The 15,915-nt window shown below is 43.3% G+C and overlaps 1 protein-coding gene across 1 annotated transcript in view; it reads right to left on the bottom strand.

The window, feature by feature from the left end:
• Positions 1-6,759, bottom strand: part of ZYG11A (zyg-11 family member A, cell cycle regulator) — a 37,417-nt gene extending 30,658 nt beyond the window's left edge. Inside the window, exon 1 of the mRNA XM_004588784.2 lies at positions 6,670-6,759. Within this exon, the coding sequence (XP_004588841.2) occupies positions 6,670-6,759 (90 nt within the window). The remainder of the gene's footprint in view (positions 1-6,669) is intronic.
• Positions 6,760-15,915: the final 9,156 nt, after the last annotated feature.

Here is a 15,915-nt window from a genome sequence, read left to right as displayed (position 1 = left end):
CACACTATCTACTGGTGTGTGTGAAAACCAGGCCTTTAGTGGGCTGGGCTAGGCTAGACACAGCACTTATCTGTTCAGATGTGAAAGATGGGGCTTGAGGTAGTTACATCCACAGGCGACAGACCAAACCTGACCCTGTTACTGGCTGGCATACACAAGGGTCAAGTCTGAGGCCATTCCAGGAAGGATTCTTGGGAGGACTTCCCAGCTAGATCATAGGACTCAAATCCTGGCCACAGGGAAAGTCACCAGATGCATGGTCCACCCTCTGAGTGAATGTATTGGTACTGGACCTCCTCAGTTGCTGATGTCCATGCAGTAGACAGCACGCCCAGATGCACAAGGGGCATAGGACAGCCAGCTCATCTAGGGCAGCAGAGGCCGTCAAGTGGACAACTCTACTGGCCAAGCTTTGCACTAAGTGGACTTGGTCAGCCAGTACACATTTGAAGGCTTTTCTCCACCCTGGAGCAATGAGGCTGACAATGACAACTCAGACCTGTCAACAGCACTGAAGTAACAGCCTCAGAACACTCTCCCATATTAAGGCCTCTAAGGCCTCATCAAATGACTGTCCCCCTAACTGTTGTGCACATTTAAAGAGTAAAACAACACTTGTAAGCACTATCACCCTGTCTCTTTGACTCACAAATTAAGTTTTAATTTTAATGCTACTGGTTGTCAAAATTTTAATGCTACTGGTTGTCAAATTGGTTCTGAGAACATAAAATCCCAAAAAAGATAGAAGGGGCCCAGTGCAATGGCTCAGTGGTCAAATCCTTGCCTTCCTAGTGCCAGGTTCCCATATGGGCACTGGTTTGTGTCCCAACTGCTCCACTTCACTTCCAGCTCCCTGTTCATGGCCTGCGAAAGCTGTAGAGGACAGCCCAAAGCCTTGGGACCCTGCACCCGTGTGGGAGACCTGGCGGAAGCTCCTGGCTCCAGGCTTTGGATCAGCTCAGCTCTGGCAATTGCAGTCACTTGGGGAGTGAACCAGTGGATGGAGGACGCTTCTCTCTGTCTCTTCATCTCTCTATAAATCTGCCTTTCAAATAAAAATAAATCTTAAAAAAAAAAAGATAGAAGGTAGAAGGAGCAAATCACAGGGCAATTGGTAGCCCAAAATGTATTTCCTAACATTAAGGAACAAAGCATTCCTAAGCCAAGGGATAAACAGGGCTCTCAGCTCCTCAAGCCTCCAGGGAGAATCTTTACAAACTCTCCCAGTGTCTGCAGCTGTGGGTGTGTAGCAGAAGCATTCCAATCTCTGCTTTCAACGTCACATGATCTTTCCCTGTGTCTCTGCTTCAAACCTCCCAGTTCTTTCTCCTCACAGACTATTCCTTCTTCGTCTTGTAAAGTTACCTATATCCAAGTGGACGAAGCTGTGGTCTGTGGTATCGGCATCCCATTTGGGTGCAAGTTCAAGTCCTAGTTGCTCCGTTTATGATCCAGCTCCCTGCTAAAGTGCCTGAGAAAGCAGCAAAAGATGGCCCAAAGCCTTGGGCACCTGCACCCAAATGGGAGACCTGGAAGAAGCTCTTGGCTTCTGGCTTTGGACTGATCAAGCTCTGTTTGTGGAAGCCATTTTGGAGGGTGAACCAGTGAATGGAAGATTCTTCTGTCTCTCCTCTCTGTAAACCTGCCTTTCCAATAAAAATAAATCAATCTTAAAAAGAGAGAGAGATCACTTCAGCCAGATCCTCAAATTGCATCTGCAGGGCCAGGAGGGCACACTGGGTTGAACCACAACTTGAGTTCTATATCCTATCCTATATCATAGTGCCTGGTTCAAGCATAGTTGCTTCAAGCTCCCAATCTGGCTTCTTTCTAACGTGCCCTGGGAAGCAGTAAATGATGGCCAGGTACTTGGGTCTCTGCTACCCAGGCAGAGTTCCAGGCTCCTCGCTCTAGCCTGGCCCACTCTGGCTGTTGCAGCCATTTGGACAGGCAACCAGTAGATATTTACTGTGGCCTGCAAATGATGCTGTAATACTGATCCAAATAGCCTTTGGCAGCAAAAAATATTCCCATCTCTGAATCTTTTTCAAATCTATATCTACCTAGACCCAGAGAGTCAACAACACTTCTAAGCATTATTTTACTACAATAACTATGTTAGTTAAAAAAAAAAAATTAAAGCTATATTTAGTAATTATCACACATATGCAGTGATCCTAGAAATTTAATGTAATAAATTCTTTTTTTTTTTTTAAAGATTTATTCATTTTATTACAGCCAGATATATACAGAGGAGAGACAGAGAGGAAGATCTTCCGTCCGATGATTCACTCCCCAAGTGAGCCGCAACGGGCCGATGCGCGCCGATCCGAAGCCGGGAACCTGGAACCTCTTCCAGGTCTCCCACGCGGGTGCAGTGTCCCAATGCATTGGGCCATCCTCAACTGCTTTCCCAGGCCACAAGCAGGGAGCTGGATGGGAAGTGGAGCTGCCGGGATTAGAACCGGCGCCCATATGGGATCCCGGGGCTTTCAAGGCGAGGACTTTAGCCGCTAGGCCACGCCGCCGGGCCCAATGTAATAAATTCTTTAGGGGATTTTAGTAAGCCACCAGTGTCCCATGAGGGTAAGGTCCCAGTTCCTTCACTTGTGACCCAGCTGTGTGCTAATGCACCTGGGAAAGCTATGGAGGATGAAAACCAATGCTTGGGCCCCTGTAGCAGACCTGAACAGGCTTCCAGGCTCCTGACTTTGGCCTGCACAGCCCCACGCACTGCAGCCATTTGGGGATTGAACCAGTGTATAAAAGAGCTTTGTGTCTCTCCTTGTTTCTCTAACTCTTTCAAATAAATGGATCAAGTTCAGACAGGCTGACAGCCGAACCTTTGGGGTACCTGCATTTGTGTCTGGATCCATGCTGATCTAAGGACTGGATTAAAAGGCAATTCACTGGCACTAACATCGACTTTGTTAGTACAGATCCATTCCAATAAGCAAATGACGTCACCACTAACTCCTCTGAGATTTTAAACTCTGATAAGGCCACCGTTTTGTCAAGTCCAGGAGCACGTTTCCAACACTGCCTGAATCTGTGTTTTCCCAGGTTGCAGATCTCTTGAGTAGCCCCAAGGAATGGAATTTTCCTTTTCCTATACTCAAGGTGATTTTGTTCTTAGTGGATACCCTTGCTATAGCTCTGTAACTTTTTGATCTTAGAAGCCCTTTCTACTCCTAGAAACTTGGTTATATTTATCAACACTACTGCATTAGAAATTGAAACTAGATACCCTCAAGGCATGCATTAATTCACTTAGAATTAATAAAAATTAGGTCTTAACATAAAGAACATTTTTAAAGAAGTTATATTGCAAAAGAATTAAATAGCAGTTTGTTGAGAACATTTTTTGCCCACGTCTTTAGGATGCCAGAGTTCCAGCGCTCACCCTTTAAGACTGCAGCCTGTGAATTAAATATTCAAAATTAAAGAATGGAAGGAAGAGACAGAACAGGAAAAACAAATAATAATACACACACATGTAACAATACAGAGGACTTACACAATTCTGATCATCACAATTCCTCAATTAAAAATCAGATGGTCAAGTTGGCTTAACAAAAACAACTTACTATTTACAATAAATGGACATTAAGTTCAAAAATAATCATAGTAAACTGAAGAAAACACACTAATGTGAAAAAAGGAACTTCAGAACAATAATTGCCAGAGATAAAAACAAGTATTTCAAAATGGTAGTTGATTCATCACGAATTCCACATTAAAAAGAAAAAGTAAGATTCCTAAGTCAATACCCACCTACTTAATAGCTACAAAATTCATGAAATAATATTGAAGGGACAAAGAAAAATCCACTATTAGAATTGGCAATCAGCATTTTTCCGGTAAGAAATGCCAAACACTCCTCAAATCTCAGAAAACAAAATTAGATGGAAAACGAGTAAAGTATTGACATAAGCAAACTTGACCTGACGTTCATACAATAGAATATATTTTCCTAAAAGTACGAATACTTATCAAGATAGTTCATATCTGAGTCACAACTCAATAAATATAAATGTACAGAATATCATTAGACAATTTTATGCAGACTGCTCACTCCCAAATTAGACCATGGATCAAAGAAACACACTGGAAATTACAAATTATTTTGAACAACATATTAAAATTTAGGGGAGCTAACTGAAGTAATGTTAGAGGAAATGAGTAAGTTGAAATGTTTACATTAGAAAATAGAAAGGCACAAAATTAATGTTCCAACTTTCAACCATGAAAAGATAATAAAATTAAACAAAGTAAACAGAACGAAGGAAATCTTTAAGATAAAAACAGAAATCAATGAAAGAGTAAACATGAGTGATTGAAAACGTTCCAAAATCAACTCTTAGAAGAAATAATACAAGTCCCACACAAACTCATAAAGCAGAAGAGGAAGGCTTCCCATTCACTTTTTAAGGCAAGATAGAATATTTCTAGAACAATATCCCTCATAAAAACAAAAGTACTCAATAGAATATTGGTAAATAGAATCCTGTGATAGACACAAATCCTGACATCATAATCAAATGTATTTTATTCCAAAAATAAAGTTAAATTCACAATCAATGGAATCTCAGAAGAAAAAAAAAAAAACTTAAAAAAAAAATATTTTAGTTCCCAGTGCTAAAAGTGGCCAAAAGTCCTCCCTCGCACATGCTGGGATCCCATTTGGGCGCCTGTTTGTGTCCTGGTGGCCCCAATTCCCCTCCAGCTCCCTGCTTGTGGCCTGCGAAAGCAGTCAAGGACAGCTGAAGGCCTTGGGACCCTGCACCAGCATGGGAGAGCTGGAGGAGTTCCTGGCTCCTGGCTTCAGATCGGCTTAGCTCTAGCCATTGCCACCACCTGGGAAGTGAATCAGTAGACGGAAGATCTTCCCCTCTCCTCTCTGTGGATCTGACTTTCCAATAAAAATAAATCACTCTCCGCCCCGGCCGGCCACAAGGTGGGCCTCATCACGGCCCGGCGCACAGGGCGGCTCCGGGGAACCAAGACTGTGCAGGACAAGGAGAACTAGTGGGAATAAAGTGATTCCTGCCAAAAAAAAAAAAAAAAAAATCACTCTCTAAAAAAATTTAATATTAAAAATTACAGATAGGACACTTGGAAAGGTGTCCATTTAGATCATTTTTTCTATAAGAACATTAAAAAAAGTTCTTTAACATGTAGTTTTGCAATTCCTAAAAAGGTGTGAAAAAGGTATTAAAAAGCAAAGACCGGAAAGGAGGCAGTAAGATTGTTTGCAGATGACGTTTGTTGAGAAATAAGAAATCTACCAAAAAATACCACAGAAAAAAAAATCAATGAGTTAACAAGAATTGTTTATTTCTATAAACACATTTATATAAAGTCTTAGATACATACAATAGCATAAAAATTGGGACAACTAACAAAACACACACAAAAAATCTTAAAACTACCTTGTTGAGAGAAAATTTAAGACAACACAAATGGAGATAAATGTATTTAAAACATCTCCTAGTGGAAAATGTACTCACGTTTTCTGTATATTCGAATAACAATGTAGTTTAAATGAAAAAGTGTCTATTTTTTACATTTTTATTTTGAAATTTATCGTATAATTCTATATAGCTTGGGATTCCCCTCCCCCCAAAAAAGTGTCTATTCTACAAAAGTGCACTGATAAAACATATTGATAATGACCATTTTGCAAAGAAATCTCGCATTTCTATTGCCACCCTCAGCAATAAAAACTGGGATGGAGGTCCTATTAGTACAAGATCTAAATCCTGGCATCTTCATTAGCTACACACAAATTTACAAACGGGTGTGCAGTTTTTCCTAAGTGATTCCCAAAGGGAACAGGCTCCGTCTTTGGGGCACAACATTGTAAAAACAAAACGTTGAATTCGTAGAGCGCACTAATTTCTTATTTCTGCACTCAATAGTTTTGAAGTTTGAGCCTTTGCCAGTAGATTCTGAGAGCTTAGCGGGTACTCCCGGGGGCAAATGGGGGGAAATGGAGTGGCCTGAAGGCTGAGATCTGGAATAGACAGACCCTTTAGAATTGCGGCAATCTGCACACAGCAGGCGCTAAGTACACTCTGTTGCGGTTGCAATAGGCTCAGAGGTTCCTTCCCAAGCCACACAGGGAGGGACAGAGTGGGAGCGACACTTGGAATTGGAATCTTCATTCTAGGGGATTCCAGACCCCCCCATCCCTCCCCCCGCCCCTAGCCAAGACTCCCAGGGCGAAGGGGTCAGAGTCACACCTGGTTGGGGTAGGGGACTTCATCTCCACCAGGGCACTCCCGGAGACAGCAAAGATTCGGGAAATATTAGTTCAGAGTGACAACCGTAACCGTCTGAGGGCTACTTCTAGCACCAGCGGCAGCACCCACGTCTACACTCACACCGCCCGGCAAGCGTCGCCGCTGTCCCGTGGTAGGGGTGAGAGTCTGAGAGCTGAGAGGGTTCTGTCCGGGTCATCTGCGACCCGGGACTGGGGGGGACACTCCGGGAACCCTGTTCGCCCTCCCCTACGCAGCGGCAAAGGGTGAAGCGGCTGAAGCGGCTCTGACCCACAGTGGCTTCACTTCAGCACCAGCCAAACTCCTCAGCACTGGCCTTGGGGCGGCATCCCTCCATGCACTCCCAAGGCTGCCGTCGCACCCCCAGCGCCCGTCCCGGGCTCACCTGCGCCACATTGCTGCCCAGAGCATCCCTTCTAGTGTCAGGAAGAACCACGTTCCGAGGCAAGAGGCCTGGGTGCAAGAAATGAACCATGGTAAATCCACTTGCTTGAGTGGTTGAGGAGTCGGAGAGAGAGAACAGCGACCTGTGTCTAGAACCCCGCGAACCAGAGTCAGCTGAGGAGAGGAGGACACTCTCCTGTGCGCCCTGCTCGCCGGGCTGGCGGGGCTGGCGCCGCGGGCGCCTCAGGCTTTTGAAACGCCTGGGGCGTGGAGACCTGGGCGCAGACCCGCCCCAGACCCCGCCCCCAGTGAGCTGGGCCTCCCCAGCCCCCATCCCGGATCTCACCTGTCTTCCGTGCGGGGCGGACCTGCGGCTAACTCCTCCTTACCTCTCAGACACCCACCTCCCCCATCCCTGTCCCTGCTTGGATGGGAGCTGGTGCTTAGAATATATGTATATATATTAAATAGCTTGGGTATGATATGTTTTGCAAAGACTGGCCCTAAAACCCTGGCCAAATCTGAAAACCACCTCCGCCCTAGTAAGTAAGCAAAAGCGGTTTCGAGGGCCCCGCGGCGTGGCCTAGCAGCTAAAGTCCTCGCCTTGAAAGCCCCGGGATCCCATATGGGCGCCGGTTCTAATCCCGGCAGCTCCACTTCCCATCCAGCTCCCTGCTTGTGGCCTGGGAAAGCAGTCGAGGACGGCCCAATGCATTGGGACCCTGCACCCGCGTGGGAGTCCCGGAAGAGGTTCCTGGTTCCCGGCTTCGGATCGGCGCAGCACCGGCCTGTTGCGGCTCACTTAATCAATACCACGTCAATTAATGCCATAATGTTGTAAATGGTTGTAAATATTATGTTGGGTTTTTTACTTGATTGGGATGATACTCTGCGGGTTCTACTTTCAGACCAGAGATGGTCTCACCAAGAAGGCATGGAACTTACCAGGACAATAAGATGCTGGACTTTATGATTGGTCAAAACCTCCAATGAAAGAATCTCAACTGAATTTAAACTATGGAAATGCAACAAGGTGGAGCAATCCGCTGGGGGGGGGAGGGGTTGGGGAGGGGCGGGGAGAATTCCAGGGCATAAAAAAAAATGTATCACATAATGCAACGAAATGAATAAATAAATAAAAAAAATGAATCATCGGACGGAGGAGCTTCCTCTCTGTCTCTCCTCCTCTGTGTATATCTGGCTGTAATAAAATGAATAAAATCTTTAAAATAAAAAGCGGTTTCGAATATTCAAAGATATCTGAAAGAATTTGAAGGTACCTTCAAAGTACCAAGAAAACCTTAAAAACTTCCGAGAAAGAGTGCACCGTGATCCCACATGGGTAACAGTTGCTGTCCCAGCTGCTCCACTTCCCATCCAGTCCCCAGCTTGCTGTGTCTTAGGAAAGCAGTCCAGGACGGCCGGAAGCTTTGGGCCCCTGCACCCGTGTGGGAGACCAGGAAGAAGCTCTTGGCTCCTGGCTTCAGATCAGTTCTAGCTGTTGTGGCCACTTGTGGAGTGAACTAGCAGATGGAAGATCTTTCTATCACCTCTGTAAATCTGCCTTTCCAATTAAAAAAAAAAAAAGCTTCTGAGAAATCAGTCTATTAAAACACTTAGCTGATTTGGTGAAGCTAGTTCTTCAGCACCAATGAAACTCTTGAACTTGTCTGGACAAGAAGATGCTGGACTCTACGCGTGGTCCATGTCCCACTGAGGGAATCACGACTCGATAAGGACTGTACTAGGGCAACAATGTGGAGGAGTCCAACATGGGGGGAGGGCATAAGGAGGGGTTGGGGGAGTCCCAGAGCCTATGAAACTGGGTCACAAAATGAAAAAAAAAAAGCCCTGTATTTGAATCCTGACTTGGATTAGCTACGTCATTCACTCACTGGGGGACTCCAGGCAAGACTCTTTTCTTAGCTTTAAAATTCCTCCTCAGTCAAAAGGATGAGAATGCTTTGTCTCACAGCATTACTGGGAGAACTAGCCTGATGTCTGTAAAACACATCACAATGACTTGTAATAGCATGTCTTGGTAAATGGATTCAAATATTAAAATTATTATTCAAGCACAAATAAATGCAAAATGCTTTCCTTTTCCAATTACTTTTATATAACCCTCTTAAGAAAAAAAAATGCAAAAAGTAGCCCATTAGCTCACAAGGAGACTAAAGAACAGAGGCTAATTAGGTGTGTTAAATGTCAAGTTTTCTAATGGCAAGACCAGTCAATATGCTTTTTTAAAGTAACTTATTTTGGGGCCAGCACAATGGCCTAGCTGCTAAAGTCCTCACCTTGCCTGTCCTGGGACCCCATATGGGCACTGGTTTTAATCCCGCCAGCTCCACTTCCCATCCAGCTCCCTGCTTGTGGTCTGGGAAAGCAGTTGAGGACAGCCCAATGCTTTGGGACCCTGCACCCACTTGGGAGACCTGGAGGAAGTTCCTCGCTCCTGGCTTCAGATCAGCACAGCACCGGCCATTGCGCTCACTTGGGGAGTGAATTATTGGACGCAACATCTTCCTCTCTGTCTCTCCTCCTGTAGGTATATCTGACTTTGCAATAAAAATAAACTAAAAAAAAAAAAAATCTTTCTCTGATTTTCAAATAAAACAAATCTTTTTTAAAAAAGTAACATTTCATATATTCTCCTCTATTCTCTTTTCTCAAGCTTGGAACATCTCCTCCTCCACTCTGATCTTTTCGCTTTCACTGAGGAAGAAAAAAAAAAAAGCAACAGGAAAAGTGCCTCCCCAGCTCCACCTGCAGAGCTGCCAGACCGCCTATGTGTCCCGGGGTTTATTCCCTCATTGTGAACTCTTACCTAAGGCCAGAATGTTTCCTCAACTCATTCCCTCTTGTTTACTCAAAGATATCCTGCAAGTCCTTTTGTGGTCCTCATCCATTTCACCCTGTTTCTTAGATCATTCCCTCCAACATGCTCCTATAAAGTCAGCTACAATGTCCATACTAACAATAAAAATAGTAATGATTGATAAAAGTATTCCCTTGAATCTCAAGTTTCTCCCTTCAGGCACTATTCTGTATCTACTCTCATCTTTTACAGTGAAGCTTCTCCGGAATGTGCTCTGAACTTCCTGTCTTCAGATCTCCTACCTTTTTGTCTTTTCATCCCTGCTACTCCACACTTTCTTGCCCACTTCCTAGTCACAGAGCCCTGTGGTGACTTCTCATTTCTCATCTTACTTGACTGTTTGGCACCATTAGATCAGGTGATGGTTTTTTCTCTAAAATACATTCTTCACTTGACTTCCAGGATTCTTCACTTGACTTCTTCCTCCCCATCCCTCTCCCTCTCCCTCTCTCTTTCATGAGCTATCACTGGTGGTCCTGCTGACCTAATTGTGGATCTCAGGATTCAGTCTTGTAATCTCTATCCATCTTCCCTTAGTTGCTGATTCTATCTGGTGTATAACCTTAAGAGCTATCTATATACTGATATATTCCTTCTGTTTGTTTTTGAATATTTAGGTACTTCTTTGAAAGGCAGAGTTGGAAAAACAGAGGTCTTCCACTAGTTCAGTCCTCAAATGGTCCCAACAGCCCAAGCTAGGCAAGGCGAGAGCCAGGAACTGGAACTCCATTTGACCTGCCAATTTGGTGCAGTGCCTCAAGTACTTGGTTCATTTCCCCCTGTTTACCCAGACACATTAGCAGGGGATTTGGATCAGAAGTGGAGCAGCCAGGGATGGCAACCAGGCTAATCCTCCACCCTGTGCCAGCATCCCACATGGACGCTGGTTTTATTATCCTGGCTGCTTCACTTCTTACCCAGCTCCCTGTATATGGCCTAGGAAAGAAGCAGAGGATGGTCCGAGTCTTTGGGAGCCTGTATCCACTTGGAAGACCTGGAAGAGGCTCTTGGCTCCCAGCTTCAGGTCAGCCAGGGCTGGCCATTACCACCATTTAGGGTGTGAACCAATGGCTGGAAAATCTGTCTCTCCTCTCTCTGTAAAGTCTGCCTTCCAAATAAAAATAAAAGAAAAAAAAAGAGTTAAAGAGAGGGAGAGAACAGAGATACACATACAGAGAGAGATAGAGAGAGAAACCAGGAGCTATGTTTCATCTGCTGGTTTACTTCTCAAATCACTGCAATAGACAGGGTTGGGCCAGGCCCCAAACAGAAGGCTGGAACTCAATGCAAGTCTCCCACATAGATGGCAAAGGTCTAAATACTTAGGCAATCTTCCGCTACTTACTGAAGTATATTGATAAGAGAACAGGATCAGAAGTAGAGCAGCCAAAACTCAAACCAGGACCCATATCTGCTGGCCACACAGTAGGCAACAGCTTAAGCAATGTATTTAACCTAAAGATTCCTATGTGTGCATGACTTGCTACTTCACTTGACTGCCATCACTTCTAAATTGGTAGATAATTGTCTTCCTTCACAAACTATTTTGAAGGTTATATCAAGTATTTAGCTTGTTATCCACAATCCTTCCTTTTTTGAAGAGCTTTAAGACCGAATTACGGGGCCCAGCACTGTAGCCTAGCTGCCAAAGTCCTCACCTTGGACACGCCAAGATCCCATGTGGGTGCCGGTTGTGGTCCCAGCTGCTCCACTTCCCATCCAGCTCCCTGCTTGTGGCCTGGGAAGGCAACTGAGGATGGTCCAAGGCCCTGGGACCCTTCACCCACCTGGGAGAGCCAGATGGGGCTCTGGGCTCCTGGCTTTGGATCGGCACAGCGCTGGCATTGCGGTCACTTGGAGAGTGAGTCATCGGACGGAGGATCTTCCTCTTTGTCTCTGCTCCTCTCTGTGTATCTGACTTTGCAATAAAAAGAAAAACAAATCTTAAAAAAAAAAAGGCTGAATTATTGAGACCCAGAATTAGACTGAAAATTCTTTGGCAACCCTTTCTCCCTTATTCAGAAATGACCACTGTAACTAATAGAGGTCACGTAGGAGGATGGGAGCCCAACCTTGGACAAGTAGGACAGGCCGGGGCTGGCTACTGCCGCTACTGAGGGATGCTCCTGTAGCAGCACTTCCTTCCTGGAGCGACTGTTGGCATAGACCTGCAAGAAAGCCAAAGGCCTCCTTACAACACTCAGACTGGCCCTAGAGGCTTCTGCGGCAGATGATCTGCATCTTTGGAGTTAGAGCTTCAGCTGGGGAGCCTCCTTCACCTTTATCTGGGAGACTCCACCAAATGCCTTGGGGTAAGTCCCTTGCAGGAAGTGTGAATGTAAATGTTTTATAGTGCATAGTAATGTAAAGTGACCCGAGCACTAAAGGTGTTTTTGTTGTTAGCTCTTACCTCCTAGTCTAACAGAGACACTATAGGAACTCCTTGATGAGTTACTATTTCAATGATTCTAAATTAAACAGCTGCCCTCCAGCAAGAGGCCTCTGGTAGCATGCTCACTGCCTGCTCACAGGGTTGGCTTTTGGAAGCCAAGAGCTCTCACCTGTTTGTATTACTTGAGCAATATCAATTGGGTGCTCATGGAGTTTGCCATTCATTGCAAACTAATTCATGGGACTTTTAGGATGCAGGCTGAGAATAGGAAGGTAGTAAAAGAGAGGCCTTGAGAGACTGTGAATCAAGTGAACACAAACTAAGTGTGGGAGAAGACAGGCTTTTATTACATTTATATGGAGTTTTTATATATATATAAATGTGTATTTATGTATTCAAACATATATGTATATGTACACATTTAAAACATACATATATATTTACGGAGTGTGAGAGAGATGACACCAGACAATCTAGGATGCATTAAGGGGTCTTTATTAGCCAAGTTTGACGATGGCAGTGCCCACTAGAAATTAGCAAGTGAAGTTACCAAGGCAATCCAGTCTGAATTGAAACCCTGAAAGAAACAAAAGGTCATTGCAGTGAAACCTAAACCTGTCCATTAAATTGAAGACCTATAAATTAAAACACAAGCAGCAAACAACCTGGACACCCTTACAAAGCTGTAGACATTCACCTTTCCCTGGTTTCTCTGCCCACATTCCATCACTCCTAGTCCCACTTTTCCTGGAACTCTAGAAAGTGCACAAACTAGAAATACAAAGCATCTTAGCATTTGCATCTTCACTGACTGGCCCAAGCAGGAAGAGAGGGTGAGAGGAACAGAGCCCTGCAGGGTCATATTCAGGGACTACCTGTCCTCGGAGTCTGTCCATGTGAAGTCAGAGAGCAAGCAGCAGCTGAGAAGTCCAAGACAGGAGAGTGAGCCCCTGTCTGAGTTACAAGAACAGCCTCAACAACAACATTGACAACAAATTACAGCACCATGAAAAAACACGCCACTGAGTAACTAACACATGGGTGATAAAAAGGAAACACAGAAGTCTCTTGGGAAAATGATGCCACTGTGTAATTCGCGAGCCAGCAATGAATTCAACAAGAGAAAAGAAATTATTTAAGTATTTGGATGAATAAAACTGAAATAAAAAACATTGAAACACATGGGATGCAGCAAAAAAAAAAAAAAACGGTATGGATCAGATTATTAAAGTTACACTTTCCATGCTGGTTTCCTTATATAAGAGAGAACACATGGTATTTATTCTTTTGTGATTGACTCATTTCACTGAGTATAATGGTCTCTAGTTAGGCCCACCTAGTTGTAAATAATATCATTTTGTTCTTCTTAATAGCTGAATAATATTCCATGGAGTAGATGTACCACAGTTTAACCACTCTTTGGACGTACATCTGGATTGTTTCCACATCTTTGCCATTATAGATTGTGCTGCTGCAAATATAGGATTACAGATCCCCTTCTCATATGCAGATTTTATTTCTATCGGGTATATTCCTAGCAGTGGGATAGCTGGGTCATATGGTAGGTTTATTTGCAATTCTCCAAGCACTCTCCATACCAATTTCCACAGTAGTTGTACTAGCTTACACTCCCACCTGCAGTGAAGGAGGGTGCCTTTCTCCCCACATCCACGCCAGCAGGTGTTGTTAGTAGAGTTCTGAATGTAGGCCAGTCTCACTGGAGTTAGATAGCACCTCCGCGTGGTTTTCATTTGTATCTCTCTGATGGCTAGGGAGTCTGAGCACCTTTTCATGTTTGTTAGCTGTTTGAATATGTTCTTTTGAAAAATGTCTGTTTTATTTCCTTTGCCCATTTTGTTACAGGCTTGTTTGTTTATTTTGCTGTACCTGGGTTTCTGAAGCTCTTTGTAAATCCTAGATATTAGTCTCCTATCACTTTGTGTAGTGTGCAAAATTTTTTTCCCATTCTGTTGGTTGCTTCTTCACTTTGTTAATTGCTTCCTTTGCTGTGCAGAAGCTTTTTAGTTTGATGTAGTCCCATTTGTTCATTTTGGCTTTGACTGCCTGTGCTTTTGGTGTCTTTTCTAGGAAGTTTTTTCCTGTTCCTATATCTTGGAGTGTGCTTCCTATGTTTTCCTTTAATACTTTTATGGTTTCAGGGTGCAGATTTAGGTCCTTGATCCATTTAGAGCTAAGTTTCGTATAATGTGGCAGGTGTGCAAGCTGCTCTCCAGTTGTCCCAACAGCATTTGTTGAAAAGACCAGGCTTTTTGCCTGGATTGTTTTCAGTTTTCTTGTCAAAGATTAGTTGACTATACATGTGTGGGCTCCTTTCTGGTGTTTCTGTTCTGTTCCATTGAGCTTCTTCTCTGTTTCTGTACCAGTGCCAGAATGTTTTGATAACCACTGCTCTGTAGTATGTCTTGAGGTCTGAACTGTGATTCCTCCAGGTTGGTTTCTATTTTTCAGGATAGTTTTGGCTATTCGTGATCTTTTGTGATTCCAGATGAACTTCTGTATCATCTTTTCTATTTCTGAAAAGAATGTTGTTGGGATTTTGATTGGGATCGCGTTGAATCTGTATATTGCTTTTGGTAATATGGTCATTTTTATTATTTTGATCCTTCCAATCCAGGTACATGGTAAATTTCTCCATTTTTCAAGGTCTTCTTCTATTTCCTTTTTAAATATTTTGTAGTTTCCTTCATAGAGGTCTTCCACATATTTAGTTGTCTTAATTCCTAGGTATTTAAGATTTCTCTTCTCTTTTAAAGGGGACTGTACTTACAATTTCTTTCTCATCTGTGGAATTATTTGTGTACACTAGTGCCATTGACGTGTGTTCATTAATTTTATATCCTGCTACACTGCCAAAGACTCTTAGGAGTTCCAATAGTCTTTTGACTGAGTCTTTTGGCTCTCCTATGTAGAGAATCATATCATCTGCAAATAGAGTATAATTTCATTTCCTCTTTTCCAATTTGGATTCCTTTAATTCTTTTTTCTTGCCTAATAGCTCTGGCAAGGACTTCTAATACTATATATTGATGAGTAGTGGTGACAGTGGACATCCTTGTCTAGTTCCAGATTTTAGCGGGAAGGCTTCCAATCTTTCTCCATTTAGAATGATACTGGCATTGGGTTTTTCATAAATTGTTTTGATTGTGTTGTAGAATGTTCCTTCTATGCCTATCTTGCTTAGGGTATTCAACATGAAGTGGTGTTGGATTTTGTCAAATGCCTTCTCTGCATCTATTGAGAGGATCATATAGTTTTTATTTTCCAATTTGCTGATGTGATGTATCACATTTATTGATTTGCAGATGTTGAACCATCCCTGCATGCCTGGGATGAGTCCCACCTGGTCCTGGTGAATGATCTGCCTGATGTGTTGTTGGATCCTGTTGGCTAGTATTTTATTGATGATCTTTCCATCTATGTTCATTAAGGACATAAGAAAATTAATAGTTATATAAGTTGTATTTCTTTTTTAAACTAATCACCCTCCTCTAAATTTCATTATTTTTAATGAAGCAGTAGTATTTGTGGGTAATATTTCATTAATAGTTCTGTAGTACATGGGAGGATTCACTGTGCTGGAATTTTGTAAGAATTATAGTGTAGGGGCCTGTACCATGGTGTACCTGCAGCACTGGCATCCCATATGGGTAACGTTTTGAGTTCCAGCTGTTCCATGTCTGATCCAGCTCCCTGCTTATAGCCTGGGAAAGCAGTGGAGAATGGCTCAAGTCCTTGGCTCCTGTACCCACATGGGAGATCTGAAAGAGGCTCCTGATTCCTGGCTTCTAATGTGCCCAGCTCCAGCTGTTGCAGGCATTTGGGGAGAAAACAAGAAAATAGAAGATCTTTATCCTTTTCTCGCTGTAACTCTACCTTCCTATATATATATATATATATATTTTTTTTTAAAGAATTATATTGTAGTTTGTCAAGAAAAGTTGTAAATTAAGCAA

Source organism: Ochotona princeps, chromosome 2 (genome assembly GCF_030435755.1).
Source record: "Ochotona princeps isolate mOchPri1 chromosome 2, mOchPri1.hap1, whole genome shotgun sequence".
Classification (NCBI taxonomy): domain Eukaryota; kingdom Metazoa; phylum Chordata; class Mammalia; order Lagomorpha; family Ochotonidae; genus Ochotona; species Ochotona princeps.
This window is presented reverse-complemented; position numbering and strand designations above follow the sequence as displayed.